This window comes from Amblyomma americanum, chromosome 7 (genome assembly GCF_052857255.1).
Source record: "Amblyomma americanum isolate KBUSLIRL-KWMA chromosome 7, ASM5285725v1, whole genome shotgun sequence".
Taxonomy (NCBI): domain Eukaryota; kingdom Metazoa; phylum Arthropoda; class Arachnida; order Ixodida; family Ixodidae; genus Amblyomma; species Amblyomma americanum.
The window spans coordinates 127,028,434-127,055,964 of NC_135503.1; the positions used below are offsets into that span (position 1 = coordinate 127,028,434).

A 27,531-nucleotide genomic window follows, 5' to 3' on the forward strand; every position below is an offset into this window, starting at 1 on the left:
CAGCCAGCGGCGGCGGCATTTTGTGCACATATCGGCGGCGTTATTTTTGGCGTCTCCGCTCCGGCGGCGCAGGTTCAAGGACGCGAACCCCGTCGCCCTCCTTTGGGCGCGTATGGGCAGGCCCCGAGCGTAACTTCCACCGCCCGGGGTTCGTCAGCGTTTTTTTTTTTTTGCACTTTTTTCATTTCCCTTCCCTCCCAGTGCGCAGTGGCCAAGCGTCGCTCGCCGAGTCGGCTCGCAATACCACTGTTCATTGCGCGCGCAAAACCGAAACGCGGGAAGTTAAACTCAACGTCCGCTGGTAGCGTGTCTCGATGCACACTCGCGTTTCATCGGCTCTGCGCAGATGGCGACGAGTAGTGCTTATATTATTTTTTTCATGCTACGAAGCGAAATGAAGCGCACGCCGCGGTCTGGTTCGAATAGTGCGCCGTAGCCATCGCAACACGTATGGAGCAAGAGCCGCTGCGGTGGCTGAGTGGTTATGGCGCTCGGCTGCTGATCTCAAAGGCGCGGGTTCGATCTCGGCCGCGGCGATCGAGTTTCGATCTCGGCCGCGGCGATCGAGTTTCGATGGAGGCGAAATTCTAGAGGTCCGTGTACTGTGCGATGTCGGTGCACGTTCAAGAACCGCAGGTGGTCGAAATTCCCGGAGCCCTTCACTACGTGTCCTTCATAGCCTGAGTCCCTTTGGGACGTTAAACCCCCATAAACCATAAACCAAACCAAACGTATGGAGCAGACGGGTGGCGTTTGCACTTCCGGCGGTGTTTCAGGTTTTTGTGCGGGCAAAAAATAACTTAAAAAAACCTTTTCTCCGGTTCAGGAACTATTAAGGAAGTGGGCATAGCAGGCAAACTTGACAAAAAAATGGTTTTAATTTTCCACTCCAAAATGCCAGGATTGCTAAAGAATATGCCCTCCGAATACCCTGTTCATTTGAGCAGTGCAATATATTCTAAATTGACTCCAACCACACCTGTTCACTGTTTCCATGAAATGTGACTTGAGGCAGGATGCGTTTGCGTAGCTGCTTTTGTTTTTACATAAGAAAAGATCTCCAGAAGCGTAGCAACATACTGGGAAAAGATTCCACGTTTAAACACGTCCATTTTCGGTGCACTAACGCCGTTCGTTGGTGTTGAACCGCCGTCAGTTGTCTTGGCAGTCGTGCAGCCTAGTCCTGGAATTTGCAAAACCTGGCGGCTGCTTATTCCTACTTTCCGAATACATTTCGAAGACAGCGGTTTCTCATTTCTCTTCCATATCCGCGAGAGAAGCGCACGTTTTGAGCAAACCAGTGTGCTGTACTATAGATGCATTCTGTAATCCCGTGCTCAATCCTGATAACGAGGCCATACCATACTTTCGTGGCTCTGCCGAATGGAAAGGGTAGAAGATGGTGGAATGTGCCAGGAACGGCTTCATGAACCGCTTAAAACCGCTATATATATATATATATATATATATATATATATATATATATATATATATATATATATATATATATATATATATATATATATATATATATATATATATATATAGGATCAGTATAATGGTTCTGGTTAAGCTGTGTGGTGCCCTCGGTCCACTCAGATCCGTCGCCTCGTACTCCGACGGAGGGAGGAGCGCCGACATATCGGCGTGCAAGAGGTGACGAGAGGAGAGGGAAAGGCCCGAAGACGGGGAAATTAAAATTTCGACTGCAGATAACTTAGCTTCTAGCTATTCTTGCTGGAGGATATTTGTGAAGCGGCGTCCTTTAGCTTCCTAAGCACATCGCATCTTTGTTGAGACCCCCTCTAGGCACCGTCTCCACTCGCCCTAGCTATTCAGTTACTGACGCTCGTCACGGCTTCGTTTGTTCCTGGGGAGGTTTTGTTTCGGCCACACTGTCCTATGTTTAGGAAGGGCTCCGGGGGTTCCACCTGGGGTTCTTTAACGTGCACTGACATCGCACAGTGCACGGGCCACTAGAATTTCGCCTCCATCGAAACTCGACCGCCGCGGCCGGGATCGAGCCCGCGCCTTTGAGATCAGCAGCTGACCGCCATAACCACTGAGCCACCGCGGCGGCCCTCACTTAAGGAAGTCTGGAAATCGCGTTCGTTGAAACACCGCCAGAATTGAATGGAAGTGGAATGTGACGAGCATATATATTGCGAGAGGATGTTTTCGCCAACAAGTCTGATGACATGCGCTCAGCACCAAGTGAGCGCAAGTGTGCAGGAAATGTGATTCGTGGAAGGTGCTGAATGACAAACTAACCGCGTGATGCGAAGCGCCTATGCGCATTTAGTGCTTGTTCACAAAAATTGAATGAACATCTGTTAGCCACGCGTGTCCGTGGGATAGGTGTCCACTTAACTCGACGAGCGTCATCTGCGTGCCTGTTGCCCGGACCCTACGAAAAGTCGTTCAGCGTGCGGACCATGCAGAACTGCGGCCAAGAACTGTGCGGCTCAGAAACTAACTTTCGCACGCGTGTTTCGCCATTTCTCGAGCAGCGAATCTCCCCACCGCCCCACATCGGGCATCCGCGTGCTAGGTTAGATCGCGAACAGTGTGGCGAGGGCCTGTAATTTATATATCGGAACTATACGATGGGGAAATGTCACCGGGTCGGAGAACACTGCCGGCACGCGCGTGCATCACCAGCTGCGCACTGGTTGATTGACTGATTCCATACATTTCTCTATATATAGCCGTTGACATCTCCCGCCTCGCGTTCAGCATCTACGCGCTTACGAGTGCAGCCAGTTAAAGGCAAGCTGAAATGTTTTTTTTTTTTGAAATCGAGGTTATTCGTTAATTCGAATGTATACGTAGCTTCATGCTAAGAATCGCCGATTAAAACCGCGACTATGTTGATGTCAGTGTTGCCCGACACTTCATGCCCACTGCCTTCGCCCATGCACATGCTGCCCCCAGTGAGCTTCGCACTTCGGTGGAGTTGGTTTTTTTTTTTTTCCCTGGAGCAACCGTTTCTCCGCTGGAAACGCAGCGCCACCATAGATGACATCACGCCTGTGCCCATCGCTGCGCACTGCAGAGAAGCCTGAACTCCGACGCCGCTATGTTCGGCGATTACGTCGCATTTTCAAATGTTAGCGCGAAAAGACTTGGCATGCTTTACGTGCACGTTTCGCACATTTGACCGCGTTTAATTCTCAAAGCGCTCCATTTTCCCTCTGAAGGCACGACAGTGGCACAGCGCGAACACTCAACCGCCACCTCCCAGGTGGCCACGGTTGGCAGAGTGGCGAGGGAAATCCTCCTCGCCATGAAATCCTTCTCGCTACACACGCCATGATCGCCTACAGCGGCGGACGTTTCGTTTTTCACGTCGCCTCCTCTCGTTAGTAAACGAAAAGTAAAATAAGGGGTGTTATAACAACAAACTAGATAGCGCAGTCCTGGATGTTTGGCGGCAGGTTCAAGACGTCGATTTTGTGTTTACAATTATTTTTTTCCTGTTCCTTGCGAAGGTGGTATGAATAGGCACTTGGCCGGATAGGTCCATCTGCCGTGTTTGCCCTCGTGCTTGCTTTCGCAGCCGCCGCTCACACCGCGAACATCAATCGCCTTGGATCGAGGCCAGTCTCCCACAAGGCCTGCATCACTTGGCATCTGCAGAGCCCTGTTGGCTGCCTCTCGTGTGTGTGGAGTCAGCGCCATTGCTACATCCTGACGCCCGAGATGTCTGCCTGCACTCGTTGACCTGGCCTTGCCTCCCTGCAGTCCCCCCGAGTCTGTGGCTGTTGGGTGAAATGCACCCTCTGCTGTTTAAACCTAGGCAGTGTCCCGTGCATAGCTTTGCTGATCAGCTATTGCAGCTCGTCGGCGTAGAGCCGGCCCACCGCCATGTTGTTGTATCCGCGCAGTCCAGGGCGGGGTTCACCGGCATGAGCCACATGTCGCAGCCTGCGCCGGGCCGAGTAGGGCATAGAGTTGTGACCAGACAGGCTTGTCGCAGCCCGTGCGTAATGTCACAGGGCGTTGTCCATGTACCCCTCGCTCCATCGTACATATGCAGCCTGGAGGAATTCGACGTCTGCTGCTGATGGGCAGTCTCGTAGGATGGGCCATGTTGTCTCGCGGGCGGCGCTATGGCAGCATAGGCAAACAGGCGAGTTGGTGGTGCATTTTAAGGGAGACAGCGCGGAAGACGTGGGCGGAAAGGGCGACTCGCGGCTGAAGTTTATTGACAGGCATCATGGCCAGTTGTATAACGGGAAGCGCGGGCAGAAGACGAGACAAGCTAGCCAAACGCACGTGTTGCTTAAGGTGCACGCACGACTTCACTACTACCGTGCAGGAAACTCGAGGGCTTGCTGACGCACAGTCGTCTGTTCTTCGCTAATCTCTCCTGTTAGTCGGGCTGTGTGTTGGAACAATGCGTCGCTGCGGTGAAACGACTGAAATCTATGGCAGGCTGGAAGGATTCTGGGTGCGGAGGGCAGCCTGAATGCGCTGGATTAGGGCGAAGCCTGTCCTGGTGCACACTAATGGCGAATTCCGCTGGTGGATCCGAAGCGAGGCGCTCGAATCGCAAAAGAGCGCCCCAAACCGCCTCGGAGCACAGCGACCGTTGTCGACCAGCGCTGCGTATGGAACGGAGTTGCTCCAAACGACCAGCGGAATTCGCGCGGTCGGTCCAGGTCGACCAGTGGAACTCGAATTCGTCGTCGCGGAGCAAGAAAAGCTGCTCCAGCACGACCAGTGGAAATCGCCATAAGCCTGCCCATCGCGTCATGTGCAAAGATCGACGTTGCTAGCTTATCACGCCCTGTAGCTTGGCCCGCAGAAAAACGCTTGCTTTCAAATAGCGGCATCGGAATGGCTGCATTGGAAAAGCCAGATTTTAATTCTCAACCAACCCTTTCTGGTGGGGAAATTCCGACCCGAGCGGCTTGACGTGTGCACACCCCGGCGCCAAGATGCTCTCGTTCAAGTTCAAAAGGCTTTTTCCAATCACGTTAGATAACTGCACTAGTACTGGGAACTCTCCTCGCAGATTTTTTTTGTTTCATCCTTTGTCTACTTCAGACAGCTCGAGTCTCGTTCTGTGTGTGCATGTGGCGGGCGTTTTTTTTTTCCTTTCTCGTTTGCGGCGCTATAAACGCCTCTCCCGTCGTGGCGCGATGCCTTTCGCTGGAAACACATTTCGCCGATTCGCAGCTGTGGGCACCTTTCGCGCAGGGTCTTGTTCCGCGAGCACCGCGCGATACTTTGGAAGCGGCCTGTCTGTTTACTTTCCTCTTTGGGAAGGGGGGCGTAATTTAATGCCTCGAAAATATATGGAGCGCGTCACATTGGCGCGAAGTTGTTGGCAGGGCGTGTGTGCACGGCGGCGCGCCCGCTCGACGGCTGCGGAACAAGCGTCGCCGATCGCAGCTGCGTGTTTTCTCTTTTCATTTTTCGGCGCGCGAACGACGGCGCAGCTTCCCGCATGCGGAATGGAGCGAGGAAGTTGATTTCGTCTGTGATGAAAACATTCCCTAGTGTCACTCGGGGGCGGAAACCACGAAGGGGGCGCGACTCACGGAGGAGGGAAACCTAATTCGAATCGGAGGAACGAGACCAGCTGTGCGCAGCTGTTTCACCAAGTGGCAGATTGTGCGACGCTGTGTGGCCGGACTGAATGAACTGGCTCGCATCCATTTCGCTAAACCTGCTTTATGCATTCTCTCGCCGAAGAGCGTGTGACTGTAGCGCAGTGAACAATAAGCCACGGGTCTTGTATCCGGGCCATTCGCTGCATGGGCGTCCCATTTTCTAGCTGCTGGCAGCAGTGCGGCTGCCGCCTTGCGTCATGCTGCGCCCCGACCGCTGAGACGCGGCCTAGGGGAGAGCGATGCCTCGCAGACAAGCGTCGGCAGCCATCCGCACGCAACTCGGGAGCACCCTTGCGCCTGTCACAGCCGCCGTGCTCTTGCTGCAGGTGCTCACGCCATGCACATGGCGGTCCAAAGGCCGTTCTCTTGAAGGGACTATGCAATAAATTAATTGAGATTACGTAAAGCAGACGAGAGATAGAAATTTTATCACTCGTCACCCCAACGCAAGGGTTTCTAAGCTAGCATCAATAACAACGAAGATATAGACGATCAAAAATTACGCTCCTCCCCTCTCCCCTCAACTCGTACACGCGGGGCACCAGAAAAAAATAAAGAAAACAGGTCTGGGACTGGGCCTCGCCTTTGAATACGTCATCAGATGACGTTCGCTCTGCAACTTCCGGTTGTCGCTTCTAGCCCCCCAGCAGCAGCAGCAGCAGCGTCGGCGGCGTGGCGGCATCTCTCCGGTCTCTCTTCGCCTTCCTGGATTGCGGCGCACGTCGGGTTTCTTTGCTTGTCGTCTGTTGTAGTTAGCAGTAATTAACCCGGACCTCGAGGTGCGACTGCTCGCTTTTATGGCTGCGATGGGCATCGAGCTCTATGCGTGCCCACGAAGAGCCGTGCGAGTGGCTCCGGAACTCCCGACAGAAGGAGGCGGCAGAGGAAAATTGAAAACACATGCGCGAAGGCAATGCCCTGGCTCGCGCTTGCCCGAGAGGGTCCCGCGGCGGCACGAGCAGACGATTTTCACGGCTACCGGAAGTGTGCCCGTGACGTCGTGGCTGCCGTGGCTCCAGCGAATGACAGCGTGTGGTGGCCTGGCGACGTCATTGTACAGTGACGTCTTTCGTCCACGATTTTAGTTCCAAAATCGGTCACTACGAACACAGCAATCGGACCGCGAATTTTAAAAAAACACGTTTTAATTTATAATAAATTGCCGGCTCAGTTCCGAACACTTATGCTTGGCGGGAATGCTCATTAGCATCATTTCTAAACATAGAACACATTTACAAGCGACTTTCAATTCTTTGCATAGTCCCTTTAAGTGGCACGGGACGGAACGCTTTTGTTTAAAGTTTGTTCATTATCATTCCCACCATATGGTATGTCCGTGCACTTTAAAGAACCCCAGGTGGTCGAAATTATTCCGGAGCCCTCCACTACGGCACCTCTTTCTTCCTTCACTCCCTCCTTTATCCCTTCCCTTACGGCGCGGTTGAGGTGTCCAAAGATATATGAGACAGATACTGCGCCATTTCCTTTCCCCCAAAACCAATTTTTATTATTATTGGCCGGGAACCTATAGCTCGATCAGTCTTCGCACCAACCAGGCCCGGCACCGTGGCCGCTTCTACTGAAAGTCCAAACGGGCCGAGAGAGAGAGAATAAACTTTGTTTTGCTCTATTTTTGTTCGTCTGCGGTGTCAGATGACTTGGGTCATCTTCTCTTGCACAGGGTCGTCTGCCCCTATTCCAGGGCTCCGCTGGATGCCGCCGCCAGCTTGGCCCCCCGGATTAGACCAATTTGGTCGCACCGGCGGTCGCTGGAGAGCAATCCCTCCCACTGCTCCGCACTCGGGTTTGGTATAACTGGCACCACAGGTATTCTCGGGCATTCCCAGGAAATATGATATAGCGTGGGCATTTCGTTACACCATGGACATGTAAATTTATATTGCGTGGGGTGAATTTTGCTTAGTATATGCAGGTTACGGTAGGTACCAGTTTGCAGCTGTCTCCAAGCTACATCTCTTCCCTGCTAAGTGATTTGTGTGGTGTTGGGTAGCGCCTTCTGACCCCCTTAAAATAATCTAAAATCGCCGTATATCCCTGAGGGATAGGTACGAAAACCTCGGGGCCGCCTACGCGGGAAGCTCTGCTTTCCGTATGCTCTCGAGCTACCCTGTCGGCCTCCTGGTTGCCTACCACTCCTTCCTGACCTGGCGTCCATGCTATCGTATGCAAAAGTGGTCTTCCTTGCTTATCCTTTTGGGGTGCGCCGCAAGGGCGGAGTATGCGGAGCGCGCTGCGGCTGATTCTGCCGTTCATATAGTTTGGGCAGACTGCTTGCGAGTCTGATATGGTCGTTAAAGACTGCTTGGACCGGTAGCCCTCCGCTGCCGCTAGAGCTACGGCCGCCTCTTCGGCCTCGACTACCGTCCAGTCGTTTAGAGATGCACTAGTGATCTCACGTATAGGTCCGAGCCTATCACGAAGGGCAGGTGCTGTGACGTAATCCTGACGCTCCGATGACGTCACGTCGAGGCGGTTTTATTCACGCGGCTCACAGCAGCCGCGACATGTGCTCTCGTGTGGTGTTGACAAACCGCTCACCTGGGTACCTTGTCATGGTTCCTTTGAAATGATTTTTCACCCGTCCATTGATTGTGCTAGTGGATGCACTTGGTTTCTACTCTATCGATTTCTGCTCCGTAAACTAGTTCCCTCTCGGCTGTCGTCCAGCGGCTGCAGTACGCGAGGCATGCGTACCAGTTGTTCCTCTCGCCCCACCGCCTTTTATCTCGGCGATGGCGTTCGAGTGCACCCGGCCACGTGGAGCGCGCGATACGGACTGGGCGCCATCGCGACAGGCGCGCATATATAGTGGGCGTACGTTCGTTTTTATCGCCGTTTCCGTTCGAGTGGCATTCGAACCGGCCCAGGCTGCATCGGGGCGTCGCGCAACCTCGCATATCCAGGCACTTCCACGCGCCCAGTGTGTCCGATGGTCGACGACGCGCAGCCATCACATTGCAAACCGCGATCGACACTCCCGCGCGTGGTTCTCGCAGAACCGCTACTTCGAAGGCTAATTGGGCAGGCCTGCTTGCATGGCGGGACGTAGAAAGGCGCATAGGACGCATTGCATGCGGGGCATGCAGCAGTGTGCCTCTCGACGCCGTCCGTGCCCGATTCCGAACACTCCGCAGTGTCTTCTGCTCGTCAACCACCGGTGGTGTAAAACTGCCCGAATGTTCTCGCCAAAGGCCCCGTTCTCCGGAAAGTCCATTGTAGTCGTTGTGAGCGAAAAAGTCAGCTCTGGTTTAACTACTCCTGAACCTGGTCAGAGAGCGAAAGCTGTGGTGCATCGGGCAACTAGACGCGGCTTGGCGTCTGCAACGTTGAGTGCGTTCCGCACACTGGATAGGCAGCGCGCCCTCCCTGGCAGGTGGCAGTTAAAATAAGGGTTCATCGCGAGAGGTTGGTCACCCAGTGAACGCTGCGGCCTATTCTACCGCCATCTACCGGCAAATCGAAAGGTCAAGTGGTGCGACACCATGGTGGACTACGTATGACCTCTGGCTAGCTTGGAACGTCGACCGGCAACGCACGGCGAACTGCTTCACTTAGCGTAGTGCTTCAAATCACGACCGTGGCTAGCGCAACCTAGGCGGCAGGTTGGCCACCCGAGTCACGTGACCTTGCGGCGTCGTCACAACCAACTGCCCACTGTGGCGGGTGGCATTTTAATTAACGATTGCTCCGCTCGGGAAGAACAACCTGGGCCACACAAGGCCCACCACTGCATGCAGTGCCTGCCGTCGCAGGGCTGTGGCGCATCGCTTCTAGGCGTATAGACGCCTAACTTTTGGTTACGTGTTTTTTTCGTTTGTAATGATGCGTAAGGCATTATTATGCATGGATTACCACCTGGTGCTCTGCTACGACCGCTAAATAATTTATAATCTCATTTCTTTCTCGTGCTGTTTCGGTTTCAACAGCCGATTGAGGACTGTGACGTCAACGTGTACTTACAGGTCACGTGAGGCATAAAAAAAACGTCAACATAATCGCTGCTTCCACAATCGTGTCATTCAGGCTCCTGAGGAAGGCTGGCTTCAGCACTGCAGTGATTATATGGAGGTTTTTTCATGCCTCACGTGACACAAAAGTACTCTCTGACGTCACAGTCGTCATTCGGCTGTTCAGAGGCGAAACCAAAACATAATGACAGAAAAAAAAATCGATTATAAATTATTTAGCGGCCGTAGCCGAATATCACATGGCGATTCATGCGTAGCAGTCTTCCGCATCATTGTAGAGAAAAAACATGCCACTAAAATTTGGTGTCTATACTCCTTTAACCAGGGAGGGCATGAGGACTCCGAGGGAACTGTTAGTCTGAAGTAGAGAATGACCTTTCACTAATCAACCCATATTACACTATCGCGCCATACCCTTCAGGTGGAGTTTAAGTGTCCCCTGGAATTTTTTTTACACAAGTATTGGAAATATCTAGAAAACATTAGACTTGTGGCAACTTTTTTTTTATTGCTGCTTGGCGCTTTGGCTTTCAAAAGACTGCCGTTTGCTGGTGTGTCGGTGGTGGAAACGTTTGTCTGCGCAAGCATGTTATGAGTCAAGGAAGGCGCATGCTAGGCAACGCTGCAAGTTGCGAGAAGTCCACCGGACTGACGTCGTCTGGCTTCGTCTGTACAACACGGCGTTCAGTACTTACGCATGAACAAGCGGTAGCGAATTGATTGATTGGAAACTCTTATTGCTCAGTAATAGGGGTGGGATCAGTGGTGAAGGTGATCACTGGTGATCGGTCATCAGTTCGAAATTAAGGCGCAGCACTAGAACACAGCAGGCTAGTATACTTTGTGCCGCAATGGTCTGAGCATTTATCAAATGTGAAGTGTAAAAATGTCACGGCTAATTAAACCCCGAATTATTATGCAGCTGAATCGTAGCTTTTTTTTTTTCACATATCCGTCCAACGCAGCTTCAGTGTTGACCGGAACAGTTAATCATCTTTGCTAAGATTCGCTATAGCGCTGGCCGACCGCTTTTCGATCCAGATGCGCCTCGCCGCCAGAGTAGAAAGGGGCCTCACTGTGTGCGGCCGTGGGGACAGTGCGTGTGATAAGAGGGGCTATTGTGCTCTGGCGTGAAACGTGGCGCTCTTCTTATCAGGCGGAAACCGCGTGTGCGGTGCACGGGGTCGTACCAGGCGGCCATTAATAATTCTGACCCTGCGGGCGCAGCTGTGGAGGCGTCTTCAGGTGCATATATACAATTCGCCGCGTATCCTGTATGTTCCCAGTGCCAATTTAGTCAGCATCCCCATTTTCCACAGAGCTCTCTCCGTTTCTATAACCTTTTTCCTAACCGATAATTGCTGATTTGCCCCCCTACTGCTGTCCAGATATTTGCTTGTTAATTTTCTAGTTCGCTTTCTCCATTTCGTGTCAGCATTCCTTATGTGCAGGTATCTGAAAACTTTCCTAGCCCACTGATTTCCCCCCATTTTTCTCAATCGCCCCTCAAATGCTATCCTACTGCTAACTTCTCTGCTCTCGAACTAAGCCCATCCCATATCACCAGGCCTGTACCCCCTGATTTGGTGCATTGCCATGTGCTCCCAAAGCTAGCCTCCCTACGCCGCGTTGTTTGATTTCTAACCTTGCTTGACCATCTGGTCTCATGCACATGACCGCATTGCCGGAAGTCAGGCTAGGAACCATCACCCCTTTGCAGATCCCTCTTACCACTTAATACCTATTGTAATTCCACAGTGCCCTATTTTTCCTGACAGCTGCATTCCTACTACCTTTATTCATTACATATTTTTCATGCTCTGTCAGATACTCAGCGCCGTTATTTATCCACACCCCAAGATACTTCTAGCGTGAACTCCTGTATTCTATGCTCGCCGCCCTCATCATTATAAATATCAGGACTGCAGATTTAATATCATGACCTCAACCTTTGAAGGTATCGCCAGCGGCGGAGGCAATTCAGCTTTCGCAGCTGCTCCGTCAACGCGCGGAACCGCCCGCCCCCTCCCGCTGACGATAAGATCTTGCAGGCGGTTGCCTCTGAGGCGGTGTTGCCTCACGTGCTTTCGCCCGTCGTACTGAGTTTAACCACTTTAAAACCCTGCCATTTTTTTTTCTTTTTTGACCATAGGTGTACACTTTAATTGGCTGGGCAGTCTGGAGAGGGTTCCTTGAGCGTGCTATCTCTGGCCATGTGCTCCATGTGTGGGCGCGGAAAGACGGGAGGGAGTTTCGTCACAGCAACTGCACGCACTGTCTGAAATGCAGCACTTCTGCTTCTTTGGCCGCTAGAAATATGGGACCGCGCTAGCGGTTCAATTATCATCGATACCAGTTATAGTACCAGCGCGCGAGGGCGTCCGCAAGCAGACTCGGAAGAGTTGTGTCCAGAAACTGTTCGCTGCGAACAGCGTAGACCGCACCTGTTCGTGGTCGTGCTACGAAAACGTGTCTCATCGAGGCCTCTATGGGCGAGCGGGGGCGCTGCTTCGCGGAGAGCACGAGGTTCGCGCTCTCGGACCGCGTGTGCTGCGGGCGCAGGAGATGGCTGCCTGTACTGACACACATTCCCCGCCGACCGAGTGAACCCTTCGTCGGTGTGGCGAAGGAAGGGCGCGCTCTTCCCTATCGACCCATACGGCGACCGCGTGCGTCACGTCCGCTGGTCGATGCGGCGCTCCCAGCATGGCTCTCAGCGCGGAAAGCGCCGAGGGGGAACTAGACCGTTTCGCACAGCAGTGCCACTCTCGGAAAAAGCGGGAAATGCCGCGATGCATAGTGATCGGGGTAGTGCCCGCTCCCCAGCCACGCGCCTGGCGGTAGCTGTAGGTGCAGTCCCGTTCGCCCCCGCAGCGCACTCGCGAAGCCGCCGGGTGGCCTCTGGCCGTGATTCGGGGCCTTCGACGGCCGCCGCTTGCGTCACTTCCGTTATATGCTGGGCAGTAGCGACGTGTGTTTCACTAGTGGTATTTCCTCTCTCCACGATTAGCGGTTTGTGGCGCGTGTCGGGTGTATCCCAAGGACTCTCCAAAACTGAACGCTGGCAGTGCCTGCCTGGTTCGCGAGTTTCAATGCATTTTCCCCAGCGGTCAGGACAAGTGCGGGTGAAAGTATTTCTACGGTCGCCATTAGTATTTTGAAACACTTAGAGGTTGTATGCCTTTGTGTGTTTCATGCAATGAATTATCTTGTACAAATTGAACTGGTGTATGTTGTCTGCAGGTGTTATCCAATGTGTGCTGTTGGCAATGAGTGAACTGTACTACACGAGTTGGTTAATTACTCTTCGAGGTACTGCCACTGACACGTCTCATAGGCTCTTCCACAGATTTCACCTTCCAACTTTCCGTGCAAATAAGGTGCCCAGTATGCCACGTTGAAATCAGTGGCACACATTATCTCTACATCTAGGATGTTAGAACAGCCCTACCTTTAATGATTAGCTCTGACGTAAGTGTAAACAATCTGGCTATGTCATCAAAGGCTGTTCTCCTAAACTGGGCAGCCAACTGCACCTTAAAATTAAGGCAGCTCCAAGTGCTTTTGAGGTTCTAATGGAATTTATACTGTAGGTATTTCTGTCATTCCTGATTACTGCACAAAGTTTGGAAACAATGCAGTGTTTCATTTTGGCTCTAGGTGATTTTAAAGTTCAATATGCTTCCGTGGCCTCCGTTCTGATTTTCTTTGGGCAACGTGATATTTCTGGCGTCATGGACATTCCGCACACGTTAATACTCTCTCCCTGTTTCAGTAACAAAATGTTGTCTTGGGTGTTTTACAAAAGGACTCGTCGTTTTTAGTTCAGTTTTTTTAGTAATATTTTTAGTAATATTTAGTATCGTTCCTGGCCAAGCACCGAGTTTTGGTTTGCTTTTATCGTTGTTTTACGATGTTTCCACTAGGTTTTTTTGCAAAGCTGTTGAGTTGGAGAGAGGAGGCTTGAAGCAGTGTGATAACGCGGCTGTCAAATCAAAATGTTCAGCAAGACCCGCAGTTGCCCTTTAAGACGGTATACCTACTAGCTGGGTACTACTAGCTGGGTACTAGCTGGGTAGCTGGGTTGCAAGCTGCATTTCAATTGCAATGAGCACACTAATCATTGCATATGCAGTGGAAAGAAATCGCAACTGAGATTCTATGCAAAAACTTTTTCTGAGCTTGTTTTATTACATGATGTGCACTTTAAAGATGTGATAAGTGTCTCACACAAATGCAGTTGTAATAAGGCATATATGATCTTTAGTGTGTTGTGCCCTAAGAAATATCAGTCCGAGACTTATTTCCTCTGAAGCTGTTAAGGTTTGAGCAGAAACAGTGAAGGAACAGGCCAATGAAGGGAGCTAAAACAGAATTCTGAAGCTTGTTTTGAACCAGTTGTTTAGTAGTCTCTTCCTCAATATTTGGCTTGAAGGCAAACCATTTTTTTCCTTGCCGCATTACTTCGTTTTTCCTGTTAGAGAAAACTAGCTTTGTGGTAATAAATGCATCCAGTTGCTCTTGTCTGCCACATCTCCTGGGCTCATTCTTTGGTTATTTTTGTGCATATGCCCACCGATAAAGACTGCTAATGTTATTACAGCCATTTGATTGCCCCTTCTCCGAATAACTCGATCCCGAGCCATATGCAGTACTTTGTCCTGCCTCTATCCATCCATGGGTTTGGTGTTCATTGCTTGACTGAGTCTGACAGCAGCTTGCATAACAAAAGATTTTCAGCAATACAGCTTTTGTTTCCACAAAAGTCCATGCATGACTCTTGCCACTTTTTTTGATCATTTTGTGCCATACATGGTTCACAGGGAGATGAGACTTCTTAGGTGATTTTTTTGAAGTGGTAAAACAGTGTGCTGACTTTAACATTTCACATTTCAGAGCCAACTGGGAGTCTCTGCTAAAGGTGGTCAAGTGTGAGATCATCAGCTACAAGAAGAATGATCAGCTTGACTCTTATGTCCTCAGGTATGTAATGCAGCTAGCCAGCTGAAAAGCTGTTTTTGGGAACTACATTTGGCAAGCTTTGCCACCATCCTGCACTGTGAATCACTCAACCAATATAAATCCCATCATACTGGCCATCATCGTAAAGTTGGCATTGCCTCATCCAGTCTCACATTTAATATTCCTCCTGGTCATTTCTGCCTCATGAAAGGACAGCCTTCCTGTAGATGTATACAGGGTGTTTTGCCTAAGACTTCCTGCAGTTTCTAAAAACATGCCATCTAGCAGGTTGGTGAACTAACATTGAAGAGTAAAATTTTTAACTGTTACTGTTAGGCTGCTTATTTATTGAGGCATGTGGGCCATCGTGAGTAATATCCATATCTGTTAAAAATTTTGAGAATGCAGTTAACCTCACCATAGTGGCTCAATAAACTTGGGTCATTTCTTGCGCCATTCGAGAATCTCCCGCCTGCGGAGAGAGCACCAGCGTCTGTCACAAGAGTGTCTGGAGCAGTGAGCACCACAGGGCAGAGATTGTCATGTTCCACATACACAATGAAGTGACAAGTTTGTTGAGCCACAGTAGTGAGGATATGAGTTCCCAAAATTCTAAACTGATATGCATACTACTTACCGTGGCCTGCACACTCTTCATAAACAAGCAGCCTAACAGGAATAGTTTTCAACATTCAGTATTAGTTTACCAGCCTACTAGTCGGCACAAGCTGCCGCAGTGGCTGAGCGGTTATGGCGCTCGGCTGCTGGCCCGAAAGACGCGGGTTCGATCCCAGCCGCAGCGGTCAAATTTCGATGGAGGCGAAATTTTAGAGGCCTGTATGCTGTGCGTTGTCAGTGCACATTAAAAAACACCAGGTGGTTGAAATTTCCGGAGCCCTCCACTGCGGCGTCCCTCATAGCCTGAGTCGCCTTGGGACGTTAAACCCCATAAAACCAAAACCTACTAGTCAGCACGTCTTAGCTGTTTTCTAACGGACTGCACATCTGAAAATGCTGTGCCGCAAAAAACTATTCTAACTTAATGGTAAAGCATTGTTCGGAAAAAAAACTCGCCATTTTTAAAAATTGTAGACTTTTGTGAAACACCCTCTATATTCTCCCTATTAAATTTTAAGCAGTTTCACATTACACTGTGTATTCAGGTACACTATATTTTTATACTACTAGTGTTTATTTGCAGCACTCTGTATGCTTCTAGTTCATAGCAATACAATGTATGTGAAGGGGACACACAAAGGACTGTTTGTCTCTGCTTGTCCCCTTCACTTACCCCATTTGTGCACTGTTTCCTTGTTCTAAGTGATGTGTTGCAGGTAGTGAAATTCACCTTTTCTATATCCACTCGGATTTCTTGGCTAGGTGTAACTGTCATGTGGAGTTTCCCTCTGTTATCATGACACAGTAGCTTCTGTGCAAGTGCAAGCAAACTAGATGTGTGCAAACTGCAGCCAATGCAGACCTTGCGTGTCAACTGCACCAGGGTGCTGCTGTAAGCATCTCTGACAAGGCAGCAAGCAAGCAAGTGAACTGTTCTCTACCTCTGCCTGTTTCCTCATTTCAGCGAGAGCAGCATGTTTGTGTCCAAGCGCTGTTTCATCCTCAAGACCTGTGGCTCGACCACCTTGCTGAATGCAGTCAAGCCGCTGCTGTACCTTGTCCAGGAGCTGACGGGGTTTGATGAAGTGCTGGTGAGTGTCGGCTTGTGTACAACTGGAATTCCACGTGCCTTAACAGAGCTGCCTATCTGTTGCATAATAATGGCGTACAAATATCAGGGGAGAGATTAGCAAATACTTTCAATGACCACTTCCTTTCTCTGGCTTCAGTGTCGTCCGGCGGAGACTACTCAACTTTCATGAAACCTTCTTGCCCACAAGCTGTGTTTTTGGAGCCGGTCTCGGAAACTGAAATAATAACTACGTTTGCGAGCCTAAAAAACAGCACCTCCACTGACATAATGGGCCTTCAAGTGAAGCCTGTAAAACATGTAATAGACTTAATTGCCCATACATTGGTGCATATATTCAACATCTGCCTTTCATCAGGGGTGTTCCCCCGGAGTATGCAGTGTGCCAAGGTAACCATAATATATAAAAAGGGCGACCGAAACAACCTTTCTAATTACCGTCCGATTTCAATACTTCCAGTTTTTTCGAAAGGACTTGAGAAATTTATTCTCAAACATCTTTCACCGATCACTGTAACATCTTAGCTCCCGCGCAATATGGCTTCAGAAAAAATAGGTCCACTGAATTAGCGCTACTTACGCAAAAAGAAATTATCCTGGAAAGTTTTGAAAACAAAAACATGGTCCTTGGTGTCTTCCTTGACTTTACAAAAGCCTTTGACTATATTAGTCACCGTATACTGATTGAAAAGTTGGAGTGTTATGGTATTCGCGGTGTAGCCCTTCAGTTAATTTCATCCTACCTTGAACACCGATCACAGTGTGTTGTGATAACAGGGCATTCTTCCACCGTAAAACTGGTTAAACTAGGCGTCCCGCAAGGAAGCATTCTAGGTCCTTTTCTATTTGTTTTATATATAAATGACATAGTAAACACTGACCCAACGGCCAAGTACATAATTTATGCAGACGATACAAGTTTATTCTTTTCCGGCTCTTCCGGTGCAGATTTGTCCCATCGTGCTAATCGTGCACTTCGTATAGTTAGCACCTGGGCAGCAAAAAATGGGTTGAAGTTAAATATTGGAAAAACCAAGGCTGTTATGTTTCATCCAAAAAATAAACTTTATGTACTACCACCAATTCTAATTGAGGGTATAGAGATAGAGGTTGTGCAGAGTTTCAAGTCGCTCGGTGTTATTTTTTCTGCAAATTTGTCCTGGGATCAGCACATAAATGACCTCATCAAAAAACTTTCGAAAACTGTTGGTCTCATGCGGCGTCATTGTTTTACTTTTCCAAGAGCAGTTAATATTCTGCTTTACAACTCTTTATTCTCATCCACGCTCAACTACGGCGCACTTGTATGGGGAACCACAAGCAAAAATAATATTAATGATCTTCACTTGCTACAGAAACGTGCCATCCGCATAATTTGTAAAGCACCCTATTTAAGCCATACGAAGGACATGTACAGGCAGCTGAACATTGTTAGTGTAGAATCTATGTACACCTATAGACTGTCTAAACAATATAAATTAGAAGAATCTAAAAATATAAATGCATTAAAATTGCTGGCCGGACTGGAAAAGCACACTCCTACCTACCCAACGCGCAAGCCCGAACAATGGAATGTGAGTAAATGCCGTACGGGTTATGGAAATCAAATGTTGAAATTCCAACTGCCGACAATGCTAAATGATTTCTTGAAGGACAAGAACACAGATATACAATCTATTTCATTGAAAAACCTACGAAAGAAATTTGTATGGAATTAGAATGTGAACATGTTTTTCTTATTCTTTGGAACCATTTGTTTTTTTTTGCATTTACTTCTGTATCTCTACTTTTTACCAGATATATTTCAACTATCTTATACGGGAGTCTAGGTTTGTGCATGCTTCTATATGTTATGTAATAATTTCATTACCTGTATGTCTTATTGATGTATGCACAACTTGGACTGGCGTAGGTTTCACTGTGACTTATTAGTCTGCTTTATGCACTTATATATATATATTTTTTATTACTGCAGCAGTAGCTGCAGATTGCGTTCCCAAAATCCAAATGCTGTGTTTTCTTTTCTCTTTTTTTTTCCTCTTTATATTTTTACCATGCGCTGCCTCTGTTTGCCATGTATTGGGGTGCGGGCCTAGTCAAGCCTATGTCAGGCTTTTTGTCTGTACTCCAAACATCCTTGAGATGTTGAATAAAGATTGTATTGTATAAAATGCAGGGTGACCCAAAACCCGTAGAAAAGTAAAAATTCGATCTTGCAGGAAGTAGACAGTAATGCCATGCTGTTTTCATAGAAATAGACATGTTTTTTTTCTTTCAATGCAAAAATGTTATTGCCACATTTGTCACAGATGAGTGGCACTGTAGTGGCACTGTTAATAAAATCTTTAACTGTACAAACAACTGAAGTGCCGCAGATGGCAGATGTAACCATTTAGACAGCAAATTTTTCATCGCTAAAAATATTCCCCATATTTTTCTGTGCCTTTCTGTGTAAACTGCTTAGTGCTACTGTCTATACATTTTTGAGTGTAGAATTTTTACTTCTGTTCCTTTGGAATCGCCCCGCATAGTGTTGCCTGACTTGTAGTTTCTCATACATGCCTAGAGACAAAGCTGGAGGCTCTGCACCTCACCCAGCAAGGGCATGCTGGGAATATGGGGGTTTGTATTTGGCTTGGCTAGTGTTGGGTCAAAAACATGGATTCGACCTAACTTTTACATAGGCATACCTCAAAGGAATGTTTTTATAATATTCATATGATCCTAATGCCAAACATACATTCGTTATGTTTATTGAATAACTATAAAACTCTCTGTTAAAGTAATTTAACCTGCACAGTGCAAAGAGTACTGCAGTTGTAGTGGCATGGGCTTCCACTTAACACCTCCCCACCAAGAATGTTGAGGGGACACTTGCTGTACAAACAACATACCAAAGCCCACAATAGCACGAAGCATCCAGCCTTCAACAACATACAAAACGCCGTCCCCACTGGGAGCTGTACCAGCACAAAAAAAAAACAAAACAGAGGGGCACTTCACATCCTTCTTACAATAGCGAAAAGAGTACTAAAAAAAGTTGCCTTCATGCATGCAGATATCTCAGTTACAGGAAGACAAGCATAAATGAAAACCTCTTGTAAACGCATTACAAAAATCGCACAAGCAACGGCATGTAAATAAATACTGAATGAAGAAACATTCAATCAATGCATAGCTTTCATGAAGTTGCATATACACCGCAACCCGATCCAAATGAGGGCAATACAGACATTGTGACGCGGCGCTATTCGCCAGACATGGATTATATGTCCTCAGAAAGGAAAACGGTTCGCAAAGGACAGAATAAGCCCACTGGCATAAGCCTGTCCAACCATCTTCAGTGTCTTTTAGCAGTAAACTGCTCATGTTCCCCCACTCTCACCCCCTGCCTCGTTGTGTGCTCGAGCCACAAGTACATCTTTACATCTATCACCACCCGGCAGAGTGAGCAGACATTCGTGTTGTTGCAGGATGCACAAAAGGCAGTTATTGCAGATGATGTTTGAATCTGTTTCTCAGTCACTAATAGGCACAATTGCTGATTTTAATGTATTTGTGGAGCACTTCAAGCACTATTAATTCTTCTCAATTGTGGGTACAGATGCCTGTTTTACTTGCTTGTGGTAACTGATGGTTTCGCATTGTAATGTACTGACCCTTTTGTTTCATGACTTTGCCATTCAGTGTACTGTGCGATGTCAGTGCACATAAAGGAACCCCAGGTGGTTGAAATTTCCGGAGCCCTTCACTATGGCGTCCCTTCATAGCCTGAGTTGCTTTGGGACATTAAACCACTGTCAACTGAACTGAACTTTTCCATTAACAATTTTGCAGCTGTAAGCTCAGCTCGATGGCTTTATAGTTGAGCAATCTGCACAGATCCTTTCTGCACATTTTCTGCCACTCAAATCGACTTGCTGGTGTGGTGCTTTTTCCAGGACATCTTCTACTCACGCAAGAACTTCATGAGACCAGAACTGCAGGACAAGCCACACACCAGCTTTGAAGACGAGGTGAGGTGTTCTCTAACAGCATGAGCTGTGGCAACAGTCAAGCACAGACACAGGGCTTTAGAAAGAGCTGAGCACACGCGTCACCCGGCCTGTGCTTTGTGCTCATGTGGCAGCTCTCGCATATTTTGCCTACTCACATCGTCATTGGGCGCTGATCAATCGGTCAACACTCGCGTGATAGTATTGTAAAGTTTGGTCTACATGGTCAAAGCATGAAGAGCGCTGTCCTGCGACAGGATCTTTATTGCTGTCGCACAATAGGGCTCAGGTGATTGGTTCTCCTTCACATTCCCCCCTCCTTCAGATTCCCCATTTATCCCATGATGGCAAAATCCTCACTCACCAGTCGGCGCTGCCTGTCAACTTCTTGCTCTAGTTCCCTCCCTTTTGCATGGTTCGTTCTTCAGCACTGTGCAGCCAGTTCTGGTGCTCTTATATTCAGGCGAAGTTTCAGAGCCTCTTCAGAAGTGCAGCACATTTGTGATTTCTTTGGGACTCAACAGGTAGTTACATCTTCCTTTGCGTTCAGCTTCTAAGAGTACGGAGAAACGTTTATATTGCATAAACTTACTTTAAATATGCAAAGTTCTAGCAGTTAATATTAAAGCAGTCACGCAGCTTTTAGAACATTGCATTAATTAATTTCCATTTTCCTTGTCGGGGTCTGTAGAGCAGATACTGTAAAGCATTGCTGAGAGTTAAAACCTCATAATTTTTTCCCTTTCACAGGTTGAAGTTCTGGATGAACTTTTTGAAGGTAAGCTTCAACTTAAATATTTGGTTATGTCTGTTTTGTGCAGGTTGGAATAGCACCGGAGTGGAACACAAGAGTATGGCTGTGCACTGAAACTTTCCTTCTGTTCATTGCAGATGGTGCAGCCTACTGCATGGGCAGAATCAACCATGATTGCTGGTGAGATCTTTAAATCACATGTGTGGCTCTAGTCTGCTTCAAGGAAAGAGTGGCTTCGTCAAGCAGACCATAGTAGCGTTATCTGGTTGCGACTCCAGGGTAGGTGTGACTGCAGCTTGCCACACAACGAGGCTTGGTGTAAATATAATTTATACTTCCAATAAGCATGTCATATTAGCAGTTCATTGACATACTTAAAAGTTCTGGAATTTTTGTTTTAGTGCTTTCCTGGTGTTCAAGAACTTGTGCTTTGCTGCATGTTCTTTGAACTACAGATGGTAGTCTGCTATGGGATATGAGACACCTCACACCAGTATTTTGTTACCAGTGCATTCGTGATGCCATTACTTAACAACCCTTGTGTTGTTACCCCCAACCGAAGTAAGCAGCTGCAGCATTTTCTGCTGCAAATGGGAAGGCCAGGTTGTTTGCTTAAGTCAACATACCAGTCATGCAGTCATTGCATATGCTATACAAGCCTTCTTACTGCAATAAAATTGACAGGTGAGTGGCCAGTTTCAGTGCTTCAGTATTTAATAGCGTGTGTTGATGGTTATTGGAAGCTGATACTGGATCTGTGCTGTGGATACTACCTGCGCCTAAATACATTTATTGATACTATCAGCCCTATGTCAGGCTTTTACAGGAGTGGAAACAAAACAAGGAAAGTACAAGCACAAATATATATCCTCATGTAGGTACCAATGTTTATAAAAAAAAACCAAATGCTCTTATCAACACGGTAGTCAAATACAATAAAATCTGCAGGCACTTCACTATGAATTGTAAGCATATCTAACAGGCATACAATGCTGGATACATTCAAAACAAAACAAGCCCGTGGTTTGTGAACAACGTCGTTGATACTTCTATGAATGCTTCAGCAGACTTGCCTTGTGCTATCATGAGCAATATGAGCAGGTACACGGGAACGTGTGTCAGATAGCCTCAAACCCTCCTTGTGGCTATACACAGCGGCCACTTTTCGCAACATTCTCTGCTGCGTTGCCTGCTTCTGAGGAATGAAAGAACGCACCTCCCTTTCCACTTTGTTTCTGAAAGCGGCTGGCACATGTCACTACAAGTAGGGTTTGAGGCTATTGGGCACGCGCTCCCGTGTTCCTGCTCATATTGCTTATGACAGTACAGCAGCATTAGGCAGGGAATTCCACTCATCATTTGCTCTTGGAGAAAAACTACGTCAATGAGTGCAAACAGAGGGAGCTCGAATAAACAAATGAGAATGCCATGATGTCTTGTTAGAACGAATTTGCAAAAAGTCGGACTTGTCAATATTTATATACTTTAGAGGTGTGTGAATATTCGAAATTTCGAATACAAATCGAATATCTTTGATATTAGATTCGTGTTCGAGAATTTCCGAATATTCGAAAATTCCCGAATACCAGCCAGCGATTGTACACTGCACAAACTTTCATATATTCGACTGTGGCAAAACCACAATATCTGTGCAAATTAGCCGATGATCCATGTATGAAGAAAAAGGAACGCCGACCAAAAGGTTGTTGTTTAAAACGAAGACGTTTCGGCTTCCATACGGAAGCCTTGATCACTCCAGTTAAAATAAATCACCTGCGATGATCCAGTTAAAAATTCCAGGAAAACGATACAGACGTCCTATTTCCTTTTCCGTTGTTTATCACGCGGTTTGACCGCATTCCGACGCCGCTAGGCTTGACCTCATGCGAAATTCCGCAAGTGGGCTTTCCCACATATCACCCGTGCTGCGAACAAGATGGCCGACGGGCCCGCTTCGAACAATCGCGCTTTTTTTTAATCCTTCCGTAATACGTTGCACATTTAATGCCCAAATCCGAAGAATGCGTCCTGTCGCCTTCATATCTCTCCGAGCGTGACCTCCGCCGTCCCGTTTTGTAAGCTACGCTATGCGGGAAAGCCTACTTGCGGAATTTAGCCTCCCGAAGGAAGAGTTGTCACAATAGGGCAAGCGATCCTGTAAAAATCCCGCCTATTGCATGGTGCATTGTAACCCGCGCACCTCTTTAGTGGGCGTAACGGCAGGCGTGACAACGAGCGGAAGGCCCTTGTCGCTAGGTCAAAAAATAGCCTGGCCGCGTAGTTTCGGTTTCTGAGCTTCGCCGCTGCCCCGCGCCAACTGCAACTGTCGGCCCGCGCATTCGCCGGTAGTCCAATTCCAGCTTCGCGCGGCTTTTGGACGGTGACTGGTGCGTCGCAGGTGATTGATTTTTGTTTTAGAAGCCGTCTCGCCGTTCCGACGCCAGTGTCTGTTCCCCGGGTCCCTTGATTGCATTTGTGTTCTCCAAAACGGGCGGCTCGTCACGGGCTTACGGGTGTTAGCGCGATGGAGCTGCCTCATAAGGCCTTACTGCATCTTCGCATTTTCGGCAGGTTCTGTCTTTTTCGGGGCGGCGGGAAGTTTATAAACCTAGGAGTTGAGTTTCCCCTTCCGGTGGCGATGAGAGGAAACTACTTGATGATGAAATCGGGGTTTCTTGATGACCCGGTGGTTCTACTCGCAAACATTCACATTACTCAAGGAAAGGAGAAAGGTTAACTATTTATTTACAACATAGGTAAAAAAACGAGAAGAAACAAAGCAAGGAGAAAACTATTTATTTGACTAAATCGTGGATCAGACGAATTCAGCCCCCGCTCATCCCAGAGCGCTTCGTTTTAAACCCTCTGTCTCCGCCCTTAGCGGGGACAGCAACCAATAAGATAACAAACGACCCATCTCACCAATCAGTGGTTAGGGAAAGGAAAATAAGGATTTCCGCCAACTAATCACAGATTGGGGAAAGAGTGCTGATTAAACATTTGGGAAAGGAGAGGTTGCAGTCAAATAGACAAACAGCACAAACGCGACCACCCTCTCCCACGGCACCCACGGCCCAGCCGTTACCACTTTCCTATCTCTTTCGCACACGTGACAAAACGATCCCTAAAGCGTTTACAGAATACACCGCACTAGATGAACACAGTCGTTACGGGAATAGTGGGTTTCCGGTCACTCGGCTAATACTCAGCCGTATCTCGTGCGCCCCCGAAACCTCGTCAACCCCTTAACAACCACATGTCGACAGCTGTACATGGTTAGCGTTTTTCCCGGCGGGTCATCCCCGTGACGGCGCGGCGTAAACGAGGACGTCTGCCGCACGAAGGGGAGGCAGGGACGGGATGGGCCCCTTTGTTGGGGACTTCCGACCCCACTGGAGCGGCCTTCCCTGCGAACACAATATCAACGAGTTCGCGGAAAAGTCAGCGAACTCCACACTAGGCCTTCGGATAAAATGGGCATTTCTTCTGGTCCCTTGAACTCCGAATGAATGGTGTTTTACTAGTCATCATGCTGTTATTTGTTGCCAGTCTTGTCATTTTATGGATTTTGTTTTGCATGACCTCATTACAGTTTGGATACTGTTATCCGGTGATCCATAACCAACTCGCCCAACAACTGGTTTTGCTTTTGGATACTGTTATGCTCTCATCAATAGTATACATTTCTGTGCACATGTTTTTTTATGTGGTACTGGGGCAGTCTAGTTTTGTTTATTTTAATTGCAAAGACTATACACTATTCTGAAAAAAAAATAAGGGCAACTTTTGTTTGTTTATCATTTTCTGAAATCTTTTTTGTACTGAACAGATATTTGAAGCCATTTTTTTTTTTCATATTCAATTCATATTTGAAAATTTCAATAGTCTGACACCCCTACTTAGTATGCAAAATTAAGTACTGGTACTTTAGCCTTTCATGTTTTGTTAGAAACTCTGTTGTTGGAAGACTAGCTAGTGAACAGATTGGAAGGGGAGATATATTTGGTCTTTAATAAATATATAAATCTAATAGAAAGTTGCTGGACCTTTTGAAATTTTGATAAATTATTTTTCATGTATGGGTCCCATAGAATTTTTTCTGTATTCTATGATCAGTCTACCCAATACTTTGTATGCTAGCCATTTTATTCTAGGTGTTGCACCATATGAATTTTGCCTGTGGCTCCAGGGTGAGTTTTGGGTTTTGAAGCACATAAAGCTTATATTCTAGTGCAGATCAGGGGTAAATATAAGACCCAAGTACTAAAGCTGCATTGCCCTTTGGATTACTTGGTCTTCAATGCTATATAGAAAATAGAGCAGCGCGTAACAAAACGGGACACAAAGGAGACACAGAACGACACGAGCGCTCGTGTCGTCCTGTGTCTCTCCTTTGTGTCCTGTTTTGTTACGCGCTGCTCTATTTTCATGGATCACCAACTCGCCCAACAAGCAACACTTCTGCTATATAGAAATAATCCATGGTCCTTGTTATGGCATAAAGACAGTCCTTATCTGGTTTAGGACCATTTCACTCATTGCACCATTTTTACCTGGTTCAGTCTTGGTCATTTTGTGCACTGATGTTGTAAATTATTCAGTACTCATTCAAAAATGAAGTGCAATTTCAGCACTTTCGGGAAGATTAATTAAAATAAAGAATAACAGGGCCCAAAACGCTGCCTTGGGGGACCCCCTAAGGCTGTGCATGAGAGGGTAGTGTAAATGAGAGGGCATGAAAATGAGATCAACCATTTTGTCATGGTCTCGTTCTTAAACCCAGCCTCAATTTTTAGTAATTTTGGATGCAATACTTTGTCAGAGGCTTTGGCACAGTTAATTAAAAGTTGTAACAGTCTGGCCACATGAATTTAATGTTTTGGAAAAGACATGAGTTAATCAGTCAGCTGAAAATTTGTGGATAATCCTTTCCAGAAACCATGCTGAATTCTGGATACTAAATCGTAGCTTTGTGGGTAAGATTGAAAGTATTTTGATGCTCAAGCAGTTTAGAGCAAGTACTGAAGTGAGATTGGACCAGTGAGTTAGCTACGTCTACTGCACTGCCAGGTTTAAATATGGGTATAGCTTTTGCAAGCTTCCACGCAATGGGAAATGAACTGTTACTGAATGAGGATCGAAAATTAAGAGTTGCGTATTTTTAAATCTCTTCTGCGTATCTGTATAGAAGCTCATTTGAGATGGCGTTGGGTCCCGGGATTTTCTTTATGGTAATGTAAAGTGAGAGCTTCTGCATGCCTGGTTTCGTGATTACTGTATTGGTTATCCCCGGCCTATCTCTTCATCGCTGGTGTAGACAAAGAAAATACGTTTTAAAGGTTGTTCCCATCTTTAACTGATCTGGATTTAATCAGCAGGCCAAAACTAACCTCAAATTTTTCTGGTTCCTTGTTTAGAACATGGCGTGTTGTAACACTGAAAAACTTCAGAGTCGTTCAGTAGATGTCTTGGGTCTCATAAGGTGTATGTTTTCTCTCAGTTCAAGGATCAAGCAAGCAACCCTTATGCTTTTGCTTTAGCCTTTGTTTCGCTTCTACTGTTTCCCTTTACAGTTTACTGGGGCGCACATGGGAGCACAGTTTCATACATGGTTGTGAGAAATACTCCCAGAGCACGTCAGGATCATGATTTGCTTCAAACTACTTTAAATTATTGAATGGAGCGAGTCTAGAATACCAACATCAGCACAGCAAAGTCATTTTGTGGTCATGAGAATAGGAAATTCTTAATGCATGTTGAAGGATGTTATTACCATTTTGTGGTCAGGCGAATCTGAGGAAGTAAAAGTAAGGTAATGCAGTAAAGGTAAGGCAGATGTAATCGCAGCACAAATCCTAGCATTCACAGCCTGTACCAGATCGAAGACAAATGAAAGTTTGCTTACGATTTGTTACACCACATGACTGCGAAGGGAAGTCTGTTCCTGGAAGTCTCCTCGTAAGTTGTCATCTGGATGCAGTTTTAAGTCTAATCATGGCCTGCCGGATATGATTTAGTACGCAGGGTGAGCAAGGTGGCATATGTTATGCTCTTCAGGTACCTGTACACCCTGAACACCCCAGCGGGCTACCGTGGAGTCCAGGTGGCTGACCAGACCCTGGAGGTGATCATGCAGGACCTGGACCAGGGGGTAATGAGCATCTTCACCCAGGAAGGCTCGGCCAGCGCCCGGGATGCCACGCAGAAGTCTGGCATCGACCGGCTCTATCCGACGGCCACCTTGGATGAGTTTCTGTTCAGCCCTTGCGGTTACTCTGTCAATGGAATCCTCAAAGGGGTGCGTGCATTTCCTGTTCAAGGCTGTACTGTCTGGCATGAAGCCCTCCTTTCAGTTGGGGTAAACTTTGTTTTCAAAGGACAGATGTGAGGATCTTTAGTTCTCGTGAAGAGGCACAGCGTGGGATAATGCATGACTTATATTCATAATCCCTTCATTTTTTGCCAGCAATACTTGTTGCTGTCAGAAAGAAGTCTGTTCTAT

The 27,531-nt window shown here is 47.5% G+C and overlaps 1 protein-coding gene across 1 annotated transcript in view; it reads left to right on the plus strand.

Annotated features, from left to right (window-relative positions):
* The window catches only part of SamDC (S-adenosylmethionine decarboxylase), a 65,842-nt gene that overhangs the window by 33,530 nt on the left and 4,781 nt on the right, over window positions 1–27,531 (plus strand). The window contains exons 2-7 of the mRNA XM_077632937.1: window positions 14,507–14,593; window positions 16,155–16,281; window positions 20,222–20,296; window positions 21,026–21,053; window positions 21,167–21,209; window positions 27,087–27,327. Coding sequence (XP_077489063.1) covers window positions 14,507–14,593; window positions 16,155–16,281; window positions 20,222–20,296; window positions 21,026–21,053; window positions 21,167–21,209; window positions 27,087–27,327 — 601 coding nt within the window. The remainder of the gene's footprint in view (window positions 1–14,506; window positions 14,594–16,154; window positions 16,282–20,221; window positions 20,297–21,025; window positions 21,054–21,166; window positions 21,210–27,086; window positions 27,328–27,531) is intronic.